At 41.4% G+C, this 22,653-nt stretch overlaps 1 protein-coding gene across 1 annotated transcript; it reads right to left on the bottom strand.

The window, feature by feature from the left end:
- Window positions 1-12,210: 12,210 nt before the first annotated feature.
- On the bottom strand, window positions 12,211-21,398 carry LOC126101389 (uncharacterized). The gene is made up of 3 exons (XM_049912054.1): window positions 21,320-21,398; window positions 16,497-16,780; window positions 12,211-12,348 (listed from the first exon to the last, which is right to left on the bottom strand). The coding sequence occupies exons 1-3, from the start codon at window positions 21,396-21,398 to the stop codon at window positions 12,211-12,213; spliced, it is 501 nt and encodes a 166-aa protein (XP_049768011.1).
- Window positions 21,399-22,653: the final 1,255 nt, after the last annotated feature.

Genomic DNA, 22,653 nt, shown 5'->3' with positions numbered 1-22,653 from the left:
TAGGTATATTATTCCGGAGAATTGTTTCATCGATTTGCGGTTGAACTCTGCGTTCTTGGCAGATGCTGCGGGTAGACGAAGAGTCATGGTGCACCGGTGTGCAACTGACGGCAGCCAGTTACATCCAGCAGCCTCTCTGCATGTGGCTGCTTTGTTTCTGTGCAGCACAGGATGGAAGGCGAGATAACGTTCTTATCTGATTACTTGATCCAGCTATTTCTGTGATATGGCAGTGTGAGTGCGTATTTCCGCGATAGGTGAAAAAAGTAGTGGAAACATTAAGGGAAGTGGATACTCCGAACACCAATAGTGCTCATGTACTCAGCCAGGCAGTGGTCTGGGAAACCACAGGGTCAGGTACAGCAGCCTGATATGATTTTTCGTCCTCCGCTCTTAACGAGCCCTTTCCTCGTGGTGTTTGAGAATAGTGTCGTAAGGATGAGCGAGTAAATGTAATTATGTAATTAATCGATTAATGGTAACTATTCTGGTAATCGATTATAGATATGCCGATATTTGTTTTACGCCAGTTAATTTTACAGTCGATTATCCTTAAGAACGGTTATTTCAGTTTTTTTTTTTTTTTTTTTTTTTTGTAGCCTGTTGAGTGTTGCTGTCTGCAGCTTTACTACGCAAAGAATTCCGACTGTCCCCCTAGTCCTCTCCGTGTAACATCAGCACAAGTAAGAACATTTCTTGTCGACTGTGTTCTGTATACGATTCCTGCTAACAAATGTGTTCTAACGGTAGTATTTCTTCAGCAGCGCGGTGAAGTCTTCTGTTGCGGGTGTGTTAATTGAGAAATTAATTTCTAGCAGTAATAACAGAGAATGCCGCAAATATAATGTAGGCTATTCACAAATTTTCATTGGTATAGGAACGTTCACTGGCCATACTGCCGCCCATTTCTTCATAAAAACTGGAGGCTCTTGGAGGAATGCTCCACGGTTTCAACATTCCAGTCTATAAAATGGTCGCTGAGCATTTCAGAACCCTTAACAGTGTTACCGACCTCATTATCCAATGAAAAGTTGAAGTTCGTGCTAACAACGTAGTCTACAGTTCATGAACCTTAAAATGATGAAGTATCTGATACCTTCCTATGAACTAATGTTAGTTTGTTAATTATTTATTTAAATTGGCATTTTTATTAATGATACTTTAATAAAGTTCGTTTTGATGACATATTTCTTCATTCTAAAAATTTAAAATAATTTCTCCTTCTTCGGAACTCTTTTATGCCTCTGTCGCCCTATGTTCTAAAAATTAAATTTGTTTCTTTATAAACGCAAAGAATTCGGATATTGTGCCTAATTCCAATCGCTTACACATTTATAGAAACTAATGTTCTTACTTTTGTGTCTACAAAAGTCTTCTCCTTCATTGTAGCAGCTCTTTCGTACTGTATCACCATTACATTTAAGTGCGTAAGCTGCATATTTAAACTACAAATTTTACCACTTTAATACCTCATTATCGTCTTTTCTGGTTCTAACTTACATTTTCCAGTTCCGATATCTACACTTGATTACACTCAAGTGTGTTTGCTCTACTTCTAAGGTAAACATTTTAACATTGTGATAGCTCATGAACGTCTTTTCTGGTTCTAACTTACATTTTTTTTTAAATTCCGATATCTATATTTGTTTATCACAGTCTTGTAACAATTCTGGATTTTGGATTTGGATTAAGCCTAGTGTCTCTTAGCGTCTAATTCCACTTAGTTTTACTTGACCCAAAAATTCCCAACTTCTATACCATCGTCACTCCTTTACCGTTATTGGCAAACAATCGTTTACGATTCATATTCAACCTCGCTTTCACCTTGATGACTACTACTAGTAGTTGAAGACTCTATATTTACATCGATTTCCTCCTCTTCGTTACTACTCGCAGAAATTTTTCTCTCTGAATTTTCAGTAAAAATTTAACTCGACTTTCCCCTATCAGCAGACTCACTCGTGTCCATCTGCAATTGTTCTGTTGTTTCAGATGTAAATCCGCGCATGCTGTCACTGGGTGCACCAAGCATTCCGTTTGATATGCTTTCGCCAAAGCTCCGTACATTGCATATTGAGCGACCTCGATCGCGGACATTTGTGAATTGTTTGTTGAAAATTGTCCGATCGTGATAGCAGGATAACTGTGCTGATCGCATCGTTTACAATATGTTGCCTAGACATTGCTAGAGTCAGCTACGGTTTCATCTTTAGCTGCCCTACTAACCTTGGCTTGGATTGCTAGGTAATGGATTAGTATTTCCTGGTCCCAAATTGTCATGACACTTCCACGTACGGCCAAGAGCGGAAATTAACTTTCGTTTAAATCTTTCCCGACATTACTACTGCGTTGATGCTTATCGTTTACCGACTGGAGACCATTAACAGAAGCTAAATTACTTTCAGCTGATGCAACACCGTTTACCGTCGCTTCTCTACTTATTCCTGCTACGAGGTCCAAAACTAAACATTTACGTTTAGTTAGGTTGAGGCCAAGTCCAAATTTTCGTATGGGACAGTTCTGTTTTATATGGCCTGTTTCAGACATATGAAGTATGCTGGACGTAATGCATGCTTCATGTCCCTCACTTCTAACTGAGAATGTGATCGGTTTACTAACTTCCATTTTTTGTAGTTCTTGTTACGTTTGGGATGGGCAACGACTAAAAATTTGCCCACACTTCGTTCCCAATACGGGAACGTTTCCATAACTCTGGAGTTTGAGATTGCTCTGGTTGCAACAGCCATGGGGACATTAAAAAGACGCCGAAATCTCAACTTTCCTTCGCCTGTACAACGGTAAACTTCGAGACAGAGACTGCGGCCAATGTCAACTCAAAGCTACCAGCACACTCACGGATCATTCACTCTTACATTAACTTACAGCAAATTTTAAATTAGTAGGTTCACTCGTTAGTATTGAGCAGCGCACTGCCTATTTAATCATTTGTTAATTTCATGTGCGTATTTATTTATTTATTTAGCGTATGGCTCATAACATCACAGTAAAAATTACAGAAACAACACCATTTTAAAAAAAAATCACATATGTGTAAACAGAGCAATAAATAACAGTTTGTATATAAGGACACCGCCAATTGTAAATTTACACTCACAGAAGAGCAATCACAAGCAGACGTCCAGCTTAGATAATAAATAGTCGATTGCCTCTTGGGTCGCCATTAGGAAATCCTGTGGGTCACCCTCGTATGCCCTTAGTGGGCATTCCTGCACGATGTGTTTGACCGTCTGTCTCTCAGCACCACAGTCGCAAGCGGCCGAAGGAAGTTTACCCCATCTCTGTAAGAAGTCGGCGCATCTCCCACAGTTGGTTCTGATGCCATTAAGAGTTGACCAGACTTTGCGAGGGCAATCAAATCCTTTTGGTTTACTAAAGATGCATGGCATACTGTGGCAGTTTACTGCTGTTCTGCTCTCCCATTCCTCTTTCCATCAGTCATTTATTTTAAAGTTGGTTTGGTGCAGAGCCTGGTAAACGCAGCCTTTTAGATATCCCTAGAGCCAATAGTCACATGGGTTCAGATGATCTTGCATGCCGTGCATCTATAAAACCACTGGAGTCATGCTATTTGATAGCAGGAGTCAAATGCTGTGCAAAGAGGTCTCGATAATGTACAGAAGACACGGACACTTGACAGCTCCTCTTGGTGTATTCTTATCAAAGACGAACGGACCGAGAATAGAGGTGCTTGGGAGTCCATACCACAGACTAACATACGGCGAGTCTAACGGCTCTTCGTGCACAACTCGCGGTTTAACAGTACCCAAAATCGGCAGTTCTGTCCCTGTTCTGAAAAATGCGCCTCATCATGCCATAAATACTGCCCGACCAAGTGCCATCGCCTTCAATCCTTGCCAGAAACCGAAGAGCAAATTCAGAATTTTGCTGAGAAGCATGAGATTTCCGTTACTGCACCGCCTGGGTCTTAAACGGGTACCGCAGTAAAATAGACAGCAAGACATTCCGTATTGTTCACCAGGGAACGGGCAATTTTCTTGATGCTGCACGAGCTCTAGCACTGCCTGGGGCACGTGCTGCATAGTCACTTATAGCAACAGCAGCCTCGTCAATAACTTCCGCTAGAAAATGTATATCTGTACAGTGGCCTACAAATACTGGAATGCACAGTAACCAAACAAAAATTACAAATGAGCTTTTTGTCAAAGTCGCCATTTGTATTCGACACATTTCTCCCTGTTATCACTTGAAAACTGCACATACAATTTTGATTAATTACTTATAGACATTTTTCACGGAGCTGAGATTTAGAGAAACACAAACCATAGTTACCTCTGTTCAAATTACTAATTCGGATCATAACAAATATTTGACTGAAAGTACTCTTGACATTGAGTATGGCATACAATATTACACAGCACATGAACATAGTTATTTGCTAGTAAATTATAGATTTCAGCGTTAAGTCGTCCTTTTTAAATTTAATGGCAGATCTAGATTTCAGCTACAAGCTAGCGATTCTCAATGCACTATTATTTTTGCTCAATGCATGTAATGCATGAATACTCAATGAGTATTCAATGAACTGTGGATGAAGCCCGACCAACAGGCATTACGTGCATTGAGCAAAAATAATAGTGCATCGAGAATGGCTAGCTTCTAGGTGAAATCTAAATCTGCCGATAAAATTACAAAGGACGACTGATCGCTGAAATCTATAATTTACAAGTCAATATAATAGTCGCTGAGTTCAACAGCTTTCCCAATCGAAGGTAACCTGACAGTTTTTCATTTTATTCATTTAGCGTATGTCGTCTACAGAGTAAAATTGCACACATACTCTTAATTAACATAATAAACGAACTACAAATATAATACTAAATGGTTGATTGCAAGCCGCGCTGGATTAGCCGAGCGGTCTAAGGCGCTGCAGTCATGTACTGTGCGGCTGGTCCCGGCGGAGGTTCGAGTCCTCCCGCGGTCATGGGTGTGTGTGTTTGTCCTTAGGATAATTTCGGTTAAGTAGTGTGTAAGCTTAGGGACTGATGACCTTAGCAGTTAAGTCCCATAAGATTTCACACACATTTGAACGTTTTTTTGATTGATTGCAAACAACAATATGCGAAAGATAAGGAAGACAGCCACTGCAGCTATTACAAGTCCACATCTTAGCAGGTCACCCACTGAACAGCACGTGGAGTAGCATTCATAATATCCCTCCATTCTCCTTCAAACCTCCTCGCAGGACATTCGAAGAACAGGTGAGGGATTGTTTGTTCTTCTGCACCACAGTCGCATCGTGGGTCATCAGCGAGTTTCCGTATGTGGAGAATGGCCTTACACCTGCCGTGGTTAGTCCTCACACTATGAAGTCTGCAGCAAGTTCTTCGGGGCACCTGCATTCCTTCCAGCGGTATCGAAGGATCAGAATCAGTGATGAGAGGATGGTGATTATTCAGCGACCACTATTGCCTCCATTCCCTTGCTGTGTCGTACCTTTCTGGGAATTTGAGGACTTCCTCTTCCCGTAAAGGTTTCCTGGATTTTAGGGGGGTAGTTGGCCCAATATTTTTCGGATAGGTATTTCTTCAGAGACAGAGTGGTTATTAATTTTCTTCTATTCTCGGATAGCTGCTTCTTGCCTTCTGCGGGAGGGAGGGGCTATATGGCAAAGGGCATGAAGCCAGGGAAGTGGAGTTCCTGAGACAATCCTCATGGTGGTATTAAGCTGGATATCTAGATTCTTTGTGTGTGTGCTCTTGTACCAGACTGGGGTGCACTATTCTGCCACCGAGTAAACAATAGATTGTGCTGGAAATTATTTGCTTCTAGGTTGTTGAAGGTATTCGTTTGCGCTGAAATAACAGTTGTCATTAAAAACTTGAATATTGCTTTCTTAAAAGTTTAAGACTTTTAGAGTTGTGTAATTTGCATTGTAACACCGTTCGTAATTTTTTTGATAACCACCTCTTTTAGTTCAAAACTTAGACAACACAGTTTCCACAAACAAAAGATTCACTTTCAGTTTCCACTGGAGGCCCAAAGACTTAATGGTCGATAACACTACTGCAAAAACCTGAGCTTCGATTTGGTTTTGGATTTGGTCATTCTCGCTTTCCTAGAACAGGAGTATCTGCCGAGTTTCACACCCTTCTCTTAACATTTTCTATCAGGATTGCGTTTGAAAGTGCTTAATTTTCCACCACTTTTAACGCGACTCACGGGTGTTGGCTCTCTCTCAAGGCGGTCCAGAAGATTGAGAGAGTCACATATTTACTTATCAGGTAGCTCTGAGCAGTATTTCCACACACCTATCGCCTGTGCGAACTCTATATTAAAATCCGATGAACAGAAGCACGCTAAAAATTAGTTCACTGCACATCAGCAGTACGGTAATTTTACGATCTGGCCTGATAAGGCACTTCATATTTCTACATTCTCAACCATTATCTGGGATGATCGTATTTCACTTCTTCTCGGCTTGCTGAAAAGGATTTGTGTCATCTGTACAGTTGTGAATGTAAGAACAATAAGTGTATTTGCATTTGTGAATACGAGACTCCAGCTGTAGGATTTATCAGCGACATATGAAAATCTGTGCCAGAGCACTACTTGAATCCAAATTTCCCGCTTTATGCGAATGGATGGCTTAAAGAGTGTTTTTTTTCCTTCCTTTTTTTCTGAGCATATGACACAGTAATGCCCTTCAATTCATCGTTGAATAATTCGCTCAGATTTTTTAATTACAGAGGGCAGCTAGCCCTTTAACAGAATCGCTGAGCTACCGTGCTTATTACTATTTAGGCTATCCGAGCACACTTCAACGACCGACGGAAGCCTCCGTATGTCATCGAGAGTCCACGTCCTCCACTCGTACAATCGCTGTGATTCCTGCAATAAATAGTATTCTCTGTAAGTCCTCTCTAACTTTTGATAAGTCACATTATCAGTTTCTCCAAGCTTCACAAAAAATTATATAGTACTACTTACATTTCTGATAGTATTGCCAATCCATTTTCGCACTGTACGTGGCGACAATAACTTCAAATACTCTCAGTACTCGCCGTGGAAGTGTAGCAGACATTAATTGCTGCTAACTCAAGGTCACTATACCTATCTCATTGCCGTGTGATGGGGAAGGCCGCATCGTTGTCGATTCTTGCACAGTGTTGCCAGTCTCATTAATTTCCTAGGGCATCTCGTACATACCTCTCTTTAGGTTTGGCACTAACTCCCACCTGTTTCATACGTAATGAAATTTTGGGATGGCAAACGTTTACAGGGAAATGCAGAGTTGTAGCAGCTGTAAGCAGAATCACACTTCTGGGTTGGAATCTATTCAGTGAAAGAAGATGGATAAGATTGACTGAAATGAATGCATTCCCGACGTCGCTTTAGTACATTCACCTTATTAGCAACGTCATGTTTGAACGTCAATTCAGAGATAAATTTTATCAGTAATCAAGTGCAAGTGGACTGGTCTGATGATCTTCAAGAAAAGGTTTACTAAGAACGTAGCTTTAGCAATTTTCATTATTTTTGCAAAAGAGGATGTGCGATTAGATAGCAATATCTTATCCTGTGCGACAGACGACATTCCTTACTTAATCTCTGAAGAACTGAAACAGACGCAACTAAATTGCGGTGTAGAATTACGTAAGGAGACTCATGAAAGTTTAAAGAAACGTGGAACACATAGTATTTAGTGTACGACATTGTATTTCAGTTTAAAACTCTTTTCTCCTTATTAGGAATGTACGTGTGTTTATCCGTAGAATATGAAATTCCAATCGCTCACAATCGTCGGTAGCTTTGCAGAATAATGAAGTGAAAAATAAAAGAACTCACACTTCTTGATTAATAAGTCTCCAAAGAATGGTGATAGAACCGCTAATAAGTGTGGATATTGATGAAGTGTTGGAATAAGTGAAAACTTAATAAAACGAGTAAAAGTGTAAGGTGAAATGATGCCACTGCCAAAACTCGCAGATGAAATAATGCATTTTCTAGCCAAACTGATAGGTTTAGTAGAACTGTTAAATGAGGCCGATAAGATTCGTAGCCTAAAACATCCGTGAAGGACCCCGAAATTTAATGGTTTAGATACCAAGGAATGAAACTTCTGCATGATGGGCATAGCACCTAAGGCGTGAAGAAAGAACCACGTAGGCGAAGACAGTTTTTCACGGTAAAAGGGGGGTGCTACCACTGAATCCTATTGTAGAATGTAGGAGCTCTACTTGTAATTGAGTTCCATGGACGCTGCATGGAAATCAAGGAAGGTGAACAGTTGGAGGATGGGCATAGGAGGAAGGAAAGACAAAGAAAATGTCACGGGTTAGAAAGAGTTGTAGGACGCCGTCAAGAACGGTTAAGACCAGTCTAAGCTGAATGCAGCACGTTTTCTTAAGGAATTTTCTACTTCAACGTATGGCGGATGGCAGTGGGTAAATGGTGTACCATTGTCACCAGGGTCTTCTCCCACAATTTGTGGCTTTTATACGACAAGTACGAATGTCTGCACTTATCTGCCCAACTGAAAGTTTCTCTAGTGTTAACATCTTGGTCTTAAAGTGGATTGTGCCCCTCTCAAGACCTCTGTTGCATAACATGGGACTGACACATTATTTTCAGTGTTTTTGCGACTTTTTTGTTTCTGTGTCGGACACTACTTTATTTTTGGTTATTTGATCACTTCGATACGATTCAGAATCATCCCGTCATTACTTATTGTCTCTACATTAAATTGTGGTCACATGTTGGCTCCTTCTACCACCACAGACATTTTTTCACTGTGCAATGCTATTTTGAATGCGAAATTGTTTAATGATGGAGAGATAACGAAAGAGAACACACCAAAATAGCATTACTAGTTACATAGCGGTTTAATAAACAGAAATGGGGACGGCCGATTCTATGAAAATACAGTCAATACATTCTTGTACGTTATTATGGAGCAGCTGAATCACCCAAATGAATGATGTGATTTTAACACATAGCTGGAGATTTTTGATTTTGTTCGACAGCTAAGTCATTAAAATGTTCTTCACACTTATGTTTCGGCCTACTGAGGAGGAGTTTAGTGTTTAACGCACCGTCGACAACGAGATCATTAGAGACGGAGCACAAGGTCGCAGTAGGGACGGATGGGGAAGGAAGTCGACCGTCGTCTTTCAGAGGAACCACCCTGGAATTTGCCTGAAGCGATTTAGGGAAATCACGGCAAACCTAAATCAGAATGGCTGGACGTTGGTTTGAACCGTTGTCCTCCCGAATCCCAATCGAGTGTGCTAACCACTACTGCATCACTTCGCTCGTTTCAGCCTACTTAAAGAGACTTCCTTCTAGAGGAAATTGTTTGTAAACGCTTATGTTGTTGATTGATGAATTCTTCTCGTGTTATCAGCCGAGTAGTGACATCGTCTTGTCGCAATGGTTCAGTGAGTTTCTTACCCATCATCTTCTGGCGAAGTTGTTGTGCTGCCTGTGCACACTGTTAAGTTCTATAAAAGATTTTGCTGTGTTTTTTCTTTCGTTGTCATTAAATTCTTATTTGGTACATAACACATATGATTGAAATAGTTGGTGTCTTGTTCGTGCACATTTATGTTGTTTATATTCTTTCTTTATATTATTCTGGATTTTGGCATTGAGATGACTTCAGTGTTGATTTTCTATACGTACGTTTGTAATTGACTTCAGTTATTCAGGTAGTTTATATTTAGATAATATTTTGTATAGGAGGCCATTCACAGCCTTATGCTTTTTTAGAAACTTCATTGTGTATCTATACAACTGAACATTTCTTGACTAAAAAAACATGTTTCGGACAGTTCAGGAGCATCTTAAAGTTATCTACATCACAAACAAAATGTCAGTAAAAATAGCTGTTTAATGCAATTTTGTAATGACGTTTTCTTACTCATAAAGGTAACCATAAGATGGTTTCTACACTGAGATAAATCAGTTGTTTAGTAAAGAAGTACAGCTGTGTTGAAGTACAATGAGGTTTCTGTAGGTCATTTTTACTTAGGAAACGTCCATATGCTTTGGGAAACATGCATGTGAAGGTTTTTAATCTTTTAGTGTGTCAGGTGGCATGAAAATTGTGACTTTATTTTTGTGACAACTTTCTGTACATTTCGCCACCTGCACCTTGTTGAATTTGCTTATCCATATTTCACCACCAATTTTATGTTTTTATGTGACTTATGAACGGCGTTTTCTGTGTTGTCAATGTCCTCCTTATTCGCGTGTACTGTACAAGGAGTAAAATATCTCAAACTTATAATAGTTTATTTGATGTAGGCAGAGAGAGGCATGGGTGAATGCTTAAACGCACATAAATGTTTAACCTAAATCTATTTCACTTCACGCTTGTAAACAGATCGCATATGTGGAGCGTTCTAACTTCAAATCGTCCAGCTACGTAACCTCTTCCAATGTGCGGATTCCGACGTGGACAATTACTCATCGTCTGTAACAGGACTGGAATACTTTAGACGCTTTGTTGTTGTTCTAATTGCTGTGTTTACATTTTTTCATTTCAGATGTCGAAGAAGCGTCTTTTGTGCTGTTTTATTTCTGTCAACTTAGTGATATCACAATAAACCATATATGAAGAGTGGGAAGTCTCGATAATTAATCAATGCTGTTCAGTGTTAGAAAAACAAGTACTAACTTAAGTTACTTCTATAAACGGATGAAGCAGTCACCTGGTCACATCACAACCCAGCAGCTCTGCTGGTTGCCTATCTAACGCTTTCCAGGGGCAAAACCTGATTTTCAGAATTTCAGATAATCATTGACTGGATTTAAAAATGTTAAAAATGTTAGCATAATCCACTCGTTAAGAACTATAACTTTGCTTTAAAGTATAACACAGTAGGAGAAGAATTAAATTTAGAAACTGTGCCTATGTCGTGTAACAGCGTAACTCGCCTCTCGTAATTTACACAGACTTTATTCAACTAATATTTGAGAATGAGATCTATTAGCGACTACCAACAAACTTTACACTTAATTTCAAACCTTTTCGAAGCATTTCGGTGCTGGGATCCCCCGCAAAATAATAGAAGGTATTTTCGCTGCTCATCCAATATAACTTAAACATCGGGCAGGACGTTTTAATTCATTACTTCTTTTCTACCAACTCTATTTACGACACACTATGCAGACAGTATCCACACATACCACTGAGTGTAACTGCAAAATTTCTTTTTTTCCAAACAGAGCGCAAATTATACAAATTATATACACATCCTGTGTTTGATAATGTGAGCTCTTAGCTACTTCCTACAAACTTTAAATATAATTTAAACCCTAGTAAGTAATTACACGTGCAAAGCTGTTTTCACATAACAGATTCTTTGAAGAAAGGGTACTAGGAGTTACTGGTGTAACAAAGAGAGCACACATTTTGTTTAGTAACTCTTTATTGAGATTTGAATATTATTTTACATAAGCTAATCCATTTGCTTTCAGCAATATCCAATTTATTTCTAAGCTTCCGATTCAAAATTTTCCTCGCCACTCACTTTCACAAACTTTGCTTTCATTTGTTCACATTTTATGAACAATAAGAGCTTTTCTGTTGTCAGTACCATCGATCTTCTCAGTACTTTCTAGGCATACCTACAGTTACCGAATATTCTGCGCCTTCCCGCTGGACTGGTGCGCAGGAGTAGATCATTAGCTTTACTGGAGCAGCGTGCGGACCATTAATATTCTGGTGGTCGATTTACTGTTAACATCTTATCAAGTTGCTTCAGACCTTCAACTCCACAGTTGTCACTATACCCAACAGTGAAGTTCTTTCCAAAGGACGGTCCTGTTCCAGAGGACAGTCAGTGTTTTTGCCAGTAGTGTGGTGATCTATTGTGTCTGTACTATACAGGGAAACGTCTCAGCTCCATGCAACTCCCGTTGCATTTTCCAGAATCCTTCCATAATTACTACTGTGTAATACCTCTTCTTGCTATTACACCTAGAAGCTTCTAGTCTACAGACCGTAGTTACACCATGGATATCAAATATCACCTTAGACAGCTCTTTGGTGAATTATAACAACGACTGTTTCAATGAGGAAAGGTGAAGTGGAGGAAAAACTGCCAAGAGTCGAGTGTGAGGTCTCTGGAAATAGCGAGAACGGTATCGTTCTAGCTGCGATGTACCTAAGCCGTTTCTGATTGATGTTGGTGGAAATATGTTCTGGGAAATACGTTTTGTCTGTCAAGCGCCATCTGCTTGTAAAATACAGTCTGGAGGGCAAGACTGCGCCGACTGCTGTGAAACTGACGTAGAACATCCCTCTGACATCGTAGTTGCTCTGAACGTCCTCCTTGCCGTGACGTCACCAATCTTTAGAATCTGTAAGTAAAATTAAATTATACTATTAGACCACACAATAGATATGTTTCTATTAATTACATATGTTGTAGCTGCAACTATTCGTTAACGGGCGCATCCTGTCAAACAAGTTACTAGGCTCAGAACTACACGTTTCAGACTTTCTTCCATCATACACTGTCTTATATTTCTTACGTTTAAGACAAAACAATCAGTATGCTATAAAACAAAATAAAAACCAGTGGAGATTAACCTACTGTAGCACTTTATTTACTGTTTCTGGTGTCTGTGCACTGTTTATCAACACCTGGGTGGTTTCAGCCGGTACTAGTGTAAAAACAAAGTTACAAAGAGCTGTGATGCCACACCCATCGAAAGGTGTTATTGATGTTGCTGCTGCTTACTTGCTTTTCGTGTGGTTTTTGTCTTTGGTGTTTGATGCATGCGCACACAAACGCACAGAGAGAGAGAGAGAGAGAGAGAGAGAGAGAGGGGGGGGGGGGGGGAGGTAGAGACTGAGAAGTAGATATTTCGAACAATAGATAATGTTTGAACACTAAGTGATCTTGTTGGAGGTGGTTTTACGATCGTAACTACTTGACTGTTAAAGAGTTGTGTGTATTCACGCACCACTTTCATTCTTTGTTTCACTGCTGTGATGTATGGTAGTATTCTTGTATCGTTATTTTATGCAGCCTATCGCTTTCTCCGAGAACCTGCACATTAGTTTCATTATTATTTGTTTATTGTTTCCCTCTCTGACGTGATATGAGAAAGCGGAGTGTATAACATCACTTCTCGAGTCACTTCGAGTCTACAGAATGCCTTGTTTTAAAATTCCTTGCTGTTTTTCCTACGTAAACAGTTCGTGACGTGCATAATTTTGAAAATGCGAACATATTTGTTCCATGTATAACATATTACATGATTGTTTCAGTAGCAAAATTTTCGCCTAAATAAGATTGGTAAGACAATGTAAGCTACTCAGACAGTCATGGTGTGGCGAGAGTGTAAATTGAATATCAGAGAAATGTTACTATGGGTGACAGTACGAGAGGGGAGGCGCGGTTATTCATTGTCTTATTGACCACTGAAGAACAGATGTCTGCTACATATGAGTTATTTTTAGATTTTAGTGTGTCGGACCAATATTCAGCCTCATGACCATCTTCAGCGGTATACGTAGACCTGGCTGTGTGATTAATCCCGTGCCAACTTACACGTCGACTGATGGTGCGGTTTCAGTAGTGTCTCGATTTCTTCTTTCGAAAGCTCTTCATTCTCTTCTAACCACGTTTCTTTACCGGTAGGTCACCAAACAGTAAAGTGCTTGATGCTACTCGTTTGAAGCTGGGCACGTATACCGATGGCGAGAATGAGAACTAACCATTGGTGCATCTTATGTTGTAGCTTCCATCCCGAACATATCTCTATTTTGTGGTGTTCTAGTTCAACTATTCAGTAACTGTGTTTAGGTGACTGAATACGCATTGTGTTCAAGTTGCATTACGGTTACATAATAGCAAAATAATTAAATTTCTTTAAGTAACTTAAAACAAAACAATTCTCACTTCTTCCCTTGTGTTGAATCCCCCTCACCACCGGCGTTTGTGCCCCGCTTGGCTTAAGGACCTCCAGCCGCTTCACTGTCGGGAGACCTGACGTCAGTATCGGAGGATAACTGCCAGACCTTAAAATTCCTCCCGCCGGCCTGCCACAAGGATCAGTGTTGTCTCCTTTCTTGTTTACAATTTACATCAACGACATACCCACAGCGCCACAGGTGCAGATCCCCCAACTCGCGGGAGATACTAGTAGAAGCTTCTCAGAATGAGAAGAAGACTGATGTCAAATTCAGTAAAAACAATATCAAAGTTGGAGACACGTAACAATTGCGCAATACGAACGTATCACGAATTCGCACTCCTCGGTACCTGAGGGATATTTTGGACCCATACTTGTTCTTGCATAAACATGTGGAGAGGACTTTAGAGCGAAAAAACAGACCATGTCAGAGAAACTCGCCGGCCGCGGTGGCCGAGCGGTTCTAGGCACTTCAGGCCGGAAGCGCACGACTGCTACGGTCGCAGTTTCGAATCCTGCCTCGGGCATGGATGTGTGTGATGTCCTTAGGTTAGTTAGGTTTAGGTAGTTCTAAGTTCTAGGGAACTGATTACCTCAGATGGTTCAATTGGCTCTGATCACTATGGGACTTAACTTCTAAAGTCATCAGTCCCCCATGCCCGAGGCAGGATTGGAACCTGCGAGCGAAGCGGTCGCGCGGTTCCAGACTGTAGCGCCTAGAACCCCTCGGCCACTTCAGATGTTAAGTCCCATACTGCTCAGAGCCATTTGAACCATTTTTGAACCTGCCCAACAAATAAGGAATGGCTAACAAATGGCTCTGAGCACTATGGACTCAACTGCTGTGGTCATAAGTCCCCTAGAACTTAGAACTACTTAAACCTAACTAACCTAAGGACATCACACACATCCATGCCCGAGGCAGGATTCGAACCTGCGACCGTAGCGGTCGCGCGGTTCCAGACTGTAGCGCCTTTAACCGCGCGGCCACTCCGGCCGGCAGGAATGGCTAACAAAATCCGACTTCATAGGAGTACAGTCTTATCGAAAACACAATATGGCAGTTCTGTTTCGGAGCTCACGAGCAAAACTAGATTCCATGATAAAGAAGTAGTTGAGAACAAACACTTGTGATGGATTTTGAAAAGAACACTGTGGACTTCCAGAGCTACACCATGACTCCCGTATGGACATAGCTTGTACAGAAATGATTAACAGTAGTCTCTAGCACCATCAGTCGTCTAGAAGAGATCGGAAGACCAAATCCAATCCCCTGGTATACAAAACCCCAAAGGCGTCAGCTCAAAAGCCCTATAGAATAATAAGGCCGGAGATACATTTGTGGACACCCCTGAAGCATGACCCTATACGCAAACAAGAAGTGAAGTTCGCCCGAAAGATCTGGATTTCCGACGTCACATGAAAGAGAGACGGAGAGAGAGTGTTTGAAGTGAATGAAGACCCTCCCCCCCCCCCGCACCAGCGAAAGAAAAAAGAGAATGGTAACGGGTACTGGTACCTCACCGTAAGTGGGCATATAAGCTAACACGTGGTTGTCCCACAGCCATTTTTAGGTGTGGTACGTGTAATGGTACTTGAATTACGTAACCATTACGGCACCTCACCTGAACCTCTCGATAACAGCAATATTCTACTGTGTTTCTGTTAGCTACTTAACATATTTCTGAGACAACATTCAGATTTGATCTCATTTGTGATACATCGATATGTTTATATTGCAATGATATTATTCTTATGTGTATTCTTTCTTTTGTCACTATGATCTTTGACGTACTTGTAACTCTGATTTTTGGGCGCGTAAGCGATTATTAGTTAGTTAGTTGTTGAGTTGTTAGAGAGTCGGACCTTGAGAGAGTCAAGTCGTGGACGTCATGTTGGAAAGACGAATATTGTCGTCAGCTTATAAAATGTGAACTTTAACAGTGACTGTGAGAAAGATGTTTTCAAGTATGTTTTTTATTGTGAAGTGATGTTTAGTGTGTCGCGTGATATTGCAATAAATGCAATTAAAGGAGTGTAACTTAATTTCAGAGTGCTGATTATTTTTTTACATCACCATTGTCCAGCGAAAGTGTAATCTTCAAGAATGATTTGTCAAGCGCATATACAAAACTTTTTAATATAGCAGAATAAAACATAGGCCTCTTTGCATCCGAGCTTGGAATCATAACCACCTAGATTTTCAACGAGAGAGCCATGATTTTACGACGAGACCAGCGTGGGAAACACAAAAAGATGAGTGCCTAGTTTTTTCATTGTTACATGAAATGGCTATTAACTGTGCTCTATTGACACCTGCCACATAATATGACAGTTGTTGCCCGAAAATGCAGTATTTAGCAGCGTGAGCAACACCACAATCGTTATTAAATGCTGACCTTTGTTGTGGTACGGTTGTTAGATACTGAAGATGGGACTGAGGCCCAATACCAGTCTGGTATAATAAAATATTTAGACCAAATTCTCTGCAGCCGCTGTCCTGTTTTAATCACCCTGAGGTTTCTGAGCCTCGTGCAAGTAATAGAGAACAGTGTGTGTAATATGAGAACAGCCTGCGCACGCACCATGACGAGCTCCGTGGTGCTGAAGCGCTTCTCCATGGTGACGGAGGTGCCGTCTTCGTACGTCTGCTGCAGCAGGTGTGTGCTGGGCTGCGGCTCCGTCACCAGGCTGCAGACGAGGCGGCCGTCGTAGCCCTGCTGCTCGTAGCACTCGTCAAGCCGGTAGCTCACCACGTCCTCGTAGCAGCAGGTGCTCGTCTGCTGCGTGAACTCGTCACCGTCTGACGTCAGAGTCACCCTGCACGACGCCGACAGCACAAAGTCTATGGCCATCTGGTCGCTGACACCTGCAATTGTAACACTGCCGTCAGTATATCCCCCACCTGTCAAGACAGCCGGCCGGGGTGGCCGAGCGGTTCTAGGCGCTACAGTCTGGAACCGATCGACCGCTACAGTCGCAGGTTCGAATCCTGCCTCGGGCATGGGTGTGTGTGTGTGATGTCCTTAGGTTAGTTAGGTTTGAGTAGTTCTAAGTTCTAGGGGACTGATAACCTTGGAAGTTTAGTCCCATAGCGCTCAGAGCCATTTGAACCATCTGTCAAGACAATTTGCACGTGTGCTGTGACACGCTACCTGATGTGTTATACAGAATCCACTCAAATGGTAGTTCAGAAAGATACGCGTACCTTCAATTCACATGTGGCAAGTCAATTGCGTATACTGGTTGAGCAAAAGAAGTGAAGCACCTAGAAGGAGAGAGGGAGAAACTTTAGAGGCTAGGAAGATACATGAAGTTATTTCAGTGATTACAAAACCGAATGAGATTTACAAAGACTTGGCTGTATGAGCACACTCATCAGCATTACGTCGCACACTCTCTGGCTCGCGCAGATTTCCTTGGGAAGGATGTCATAAAGCCGCTGCATCCTCACCTGAGGCAAGCTCTTTTCTTGATATCCTAGAGTTCATGCCCTAGCTGATCCTTCACATGTTCTATGGGGGGTCACACCTGACCTGGGAATTCTGCTGGCCAAAGGAGTATCTCAACATCAAGCAGACAGATTGTAGCCGGCCGCGGTGGTCTAGCGGTTCTGGCGCTGCAGTCCGGAACCGCGGGACTGCTACGGTCGCAGGTTCGAATCCTGCCTCGGGCATGGGTGTATGTGATGTCCTTAGGTTAGTTAGGTTTAAGTAGTTCTAAGTTCTAGGGGACTTATGACCTAAGATGTTGAGTCCCATAGTGCTCAGAGCCATTTGAGACAGATTGTAGAAACACACACTTTACATGTGTGGACGAGCATTGTCCTGGCTCCTCGATGGTGTCGTATGAGAGGTAACACATGAGGACGCAGGAAAATCGCGACGTACCGTTGTGCCGTCACAGTCCCCAAACTTGAATTCATACCTGATGGCTCCCAGGAGTACCACTGCTGCGCTTCCTCAAAACAATGGAAGAAGGGGAGCTCTCCCCAGGGCCCTGCCCAACTGACCGTCGATGGCCATCCGGGTTAATTCAGAACCGCGCTTAGTGGCAAAATGCAATGAGACGCCATTTGGTAGCTGTCCATGCTTCCCAGTCACGCCTCCGCTCCACTCGCAATCGTTAGTTTCGTGATGTTAACGGTAGCCTACACATGTGACAGTCATTCCCTGCTCCAGCTAGTGTCCGACCAGTGGTGTGGAATAATACAGAATCTAGCTAGAAGTTCTCGGATGGCAGGCGATGTGTTTGCTGCAAAATAGGACCACCCTGTGGTGGTCAGGCTTCGTCCTCGATAACCCTGACGATGGTTAAGCCTGCTCTTATGCAGTCCAAGATCGGAACACTGTCGAATTCGGCTGCCCCACAAATCTGGATATTGCATGATTCTAGAAGCTGGTCAAATAGAAAGTCACAATGATGACCCTTTAAAACTCTGCTGTGTGCTGATAAAGCTATCTTACACGAATGTGTGGCATCTCCGTATTCTTCAGTCATCACTCAACATATGACATTCTTCACGTCTATTAGATATCCTATTAGGCCAGGTAACAACTCTAAACACGAACAACACTCATGCGCTCAGGTGACCGTTCTACCTGTCACAGGCAATTACAGTTCTAATCAGTTACATACCCGTTGATGTTGTGTACATGTACGAAGTTACTTTGACATCCAGCCTTGTCTTCTGAGTGGTTCATATTAGGTAATGATGATCATGTGAACTATAATCATAAGGCCCAAACTGACGTACGCATCCGTTTTTTCTGACACTACGGAATAAACTCCTCCACAGCTCTTTTCAGAACCGAAGTTAACATTTAATACTATACAAAGTGCTGTTTACGAATCGATGTTTGTAACGCTTCCGTGAGGACGAAAAACTAGGTGGTTCAAGCGACAGGTATGCTAATGGCAAATAATAGTTCACAGAGTAAAATTTGATGAGAAGATTCATCTTTAAGAACTAATCAACTTGATCGTGAAATGCGTATTGCAAACAATACAGTGTATATAGTAAGAATTATCTTACAGTTATACCCTTATCATAACCATCGTGTGCAGGCAATGGCGCGAATGGTTCTGATCCAAGAGTTGAGTTATGCCAGTGAATTATCTTGCACTGAGCTTCAGTGATTCTTAACGAAGTGTAAATTGCTTCTGTCAATAAAAAATTAAATGTTCGTTAGAGATCATTATTTATTTACCTCTAAGTACTGACCATCAGGTAATCGAAAATGGTTCAAATGGCTCTAAGCACTATGGGACTTAACATCTGAGGTCATCAGTCCCCCAGACTTAGAACTACTTGAACCCAAATAACCTAAGGACATCACACACATCACGCCCGAGGCAGGATTCGAACCTGCGACCGTAGCAGCCGCGTGGTCCCGGACTAAAGCGCCTAGAACATCGCGCGACCACTCTCTGTACAGTTTTTATCGTAAAAGATTGCTACACACTGTAAATGCCTTAACAGATTTCCAACCAACATATCACATCTTATGGCAAGACTTCTCTGTAGACGATAACTCTATAAATCCTCTTCACTTCGCACTTTATCTGGTCACCAACTTCCAAGAACGTTTCGAATTTTTCATGTTCGTTAACTTCTCGCGGTTTACGTTTCACTTCTATACAGTGTTGAGCTCCACATGTAAGTGTCGGAGATATATTTATCATTCCTGTTTCAATGGCGTTAGAAGAACCGGCCGTTGTGGACGAGCGATTCTAGGCGCTTTAGTCCGGAACCGCACTGCTGCTGCGGTCGCGGGTTCGAATCCTGCCTCGGGCATGGATGCGTCTGGTTAGGTTAATTATGTTTAAGCAGTTCTAAGTCTAGGGGACTGATGACCTCAGATGTTGTCCCATAGTGCTTAGAGCCATTTGAACCATTTGAGCGTTAGAAGATATCTTCAGCTGAAAATAGTTCGCTTTTGCTGTGTCATTTTGCTTCTTGTATCGCCTTTGCTTCGTCTTTCCCTTGTGCTGCTCTGTATACTGCAGTAAAATGGGATATTGAAAGTATACAAAGAAAGACATCGCGAATTATCACCGATTTGTTTGACCCTTGTAAGAGTGTTACGGATATGCAGAATAAACTGACTGACAGACACTTAAACACAGGCACAAACTATTCCGAGTAAGCCTACTTACAAGTTTGAAGAACCAGCTATAACGGAGAAATGGAGGACTGTATTACAATCTCTTACGTATCACCCCAGTAGCGATGTTGATAAGCATGTCGTAATATTTACAGCTCGTGCAGAAGCGTTTGGTCAAGCCATAGAAACGTGATTTTTATTACTTTATCTTATGGCTGTAGTAATTTAAAAACTTAAAATAGGCTACAGTCATAATCTGCTCATTAAGAGGTACAACGTTACGTTAAAGATTTAAAAGTAAGTATTAAATTAAGAAACAATTGGATAATGCGAGCACTTAGCGACTTTCAACAAACCTTATACATAATTTCAAAACACTTCGAAACTTTTTCTGGTTGACAAAACCCACAAAATAAATGAAAGGGAATAAGTTTATCGCTGACTAAATTTTCGCTTTTCATGCAGTAAAACTTTAACGTCATCGTGACAGTTTAATTTGTTGATTCACTACTCCTAACTAAATTCACTACCAATTTTGTAGACATGCACATATACCACTAAAAATACTGACAAGCTTATGTCTTTGTACGGCACAGAGAATAACTAGCTTTTCAGGAAAATGTAAATAGCTCTAAACATAAGTATTTGATTTTGACGTTCTCATTTGTCTATGGGCGAATAATCCGAAACTAATAAAATCCACATAAATATTCCACCGTTGAGGTTTTACATTCTTAACAGAAAATATTGAACACATTAAGTCATTTATAATCAGACGCTTGAAGTTGTTTTATATAAGATTTGGGGGTGGATTATAGTGGTTACTTAATCGTATGGAAGACAGTTGAGACCTATATTTATGCCATATCCTAAATTTAGCTTGAGAAGCTCTTAAAAATAAATCTGAAAGACGAACATAGTATGCTGTTAAATTCGCTCCGTACGTGAACTGTAATGCAATCGGTTCTTTATACACGTGTAGTCAGTGGAAACGTAGTCAGGAAAACTGTAACAGCTCACATACCTCAGAGAGATTGTCATCAACATCTCGAGAAGAACTTACTAATGAGTAACCATTGTCAATGAAGTAATTTTCGTTGAAACCAATAACAATGTATTATGAAAGGAGTATTCCTGTTAAGGGTAACGCCGACCTAAAACTACTACACGACTTTGTGAGTGGAAATAAACAGAATCACGTAAGATTATCACTCGGCTTCAAACGCGAGCAACAGAGACATGCGAAATGCATTGGGATATTATATACGAGAAATACTTTTCTTTCAGACAAAAGTACTCACCTAGTGCGCGCAAGAACTGCTCCATGTTTTGCTGGCCTTCAACGTCCAGCTCGTAGACAATGCCGCAGTACTTCTCCATGGTTGTCGGACAGCTCCCTGAACTTGCACTACGCTCCAGCAACTGTGAAGGGGATGAATGAATCGACGAGTAAAGATCGGCCTATCAGAAGATTATATACCGCGGCGAGATAGATCGTGACTGTTCTTGCCAAATATCCGGTGCCGATGAATGATCAGTCGCCGGACGCTGATAAGATACGAACGGCAGGTGATGGGGCGCGCTGAGTGTAGTCCGTGCTTCGCGGCTTCTCAAACTACATTTCCTGTCAGCTTCCTGCACGTTTCGAAACACTCAGAGTCACTTCCTTTATCTCCAACAGGAAATCTCGAAGTTACATTTCGATTAAAAAACAAGAAGACGAGACATGTAATATCTCATATACGAGTATTTTCCGCCATCCAGCTTGAGTAGAGATTACGCCGTAAGTTTTTAATAATATCAATTAGTAATGCAGTGAGTACCCCCGATATGAGTTTACGTAAAGTGACAGATGGAGGTCAAAGAACACCTCTGTCTACCTTCTTACGTTTCCCCTTCTCTACCGAAAGAAGGCGTATATCCATTTCTTAGAGACTTCGATTCCACCATTACAGACGAGCTCAAATGGTTCAAATGGTTCTGAGCACTATGCGACTTAACTTCTGAGGTCATCAGTCGCCTAGAACCTAGAACTAATTAAACCTAAGGACATCACACACATCCATGCCCGAGGCAGGATTCGAACCTGCGACAGTAGCGGTCACGCGGTTCCAGACTGAAGCGTCTAAACCGCACGGCCACACTGGCCGGCTCAGACGAGATCAAGTAAATTGTCTATAGTAGCCATTCTAGCGAAATTCACAATTTAGCTGATCTTGCTGAAGCTCATTAAGGCTAATTAAATTTAGTGTGAGAAGATCAGGAGTTCTAAAAGATTTAATATGATATTTAATAATTAGAAGTCACTTACTTAAATATTGTTGTGCGATTCTCGAAGAACAGTAAAGAGAAAAACGCATTCCTATTATTATCTTACAAATGATAGTAACCAGATTATAGTTCCGTTCCAAGATTCTGTCTCTACCCCGTGGTTCAAATGGCACTGAGCACTATGGGACTTAACATCTGAGGTCATCAGACCCCTAGAACTTAGAACTACTTAAACGTAACTAACCTAAGGATCGTAATTTATAGCATTTCATACTTCCATGGTTGATCTCGTGACACGACTGTTGGTTGCTTCATAAAGAAATCTGTTCGCCGAAACTTTTTATGGTCCACTGTCACGAATGAT

The sequence above is a fragment of the Schistocerca cancellata genome, chromosome 9 (assembly GCF_023864275.1).
Source record: "Schistocerca cancellata isolate TAMUIC-IGC-003103 chromosome 9, iqSchCanc2.1, whole genome shotgun sequence".
NCBI classification, from domain to species: Eukaryota; Metazoa; Arthropoda; class Insecta; order Orthoptera; family Acrididae; genus Schistocerca; species Schistocerca cancellata.
The sequence above is the reverse complement of the archived record's forward strand: the minus strand, read 5'-3'. Positions and strand labels throughout refer to the sequence as shown.

Excerpts from the sequence above, each read along its gene's own strand:
- LOC126101389 (XM_049912054.1), bottom strand. The coding sequence starts at position 21,398 with ATGGAGAAGTACTGCGGCATTGTCTACGAGCTGGACGTTGAAGGCCAG. Across the intron at positions 16,781-21,319 it reads GCAGTTCTTGCGCGCACTAG|GTGTCAGCGACCAGATGGCC; the intron begins GTGAGTACTTTT and ends TTACAATTGCAG. Across the intron at positions 12,349-16,496 it reads GCACCACGGAGCTCGTCATG|ATTCTAAAGATTGGTGACGT; the intron begins GTGCGTGCGCAG and ends TTTTACTTACAG.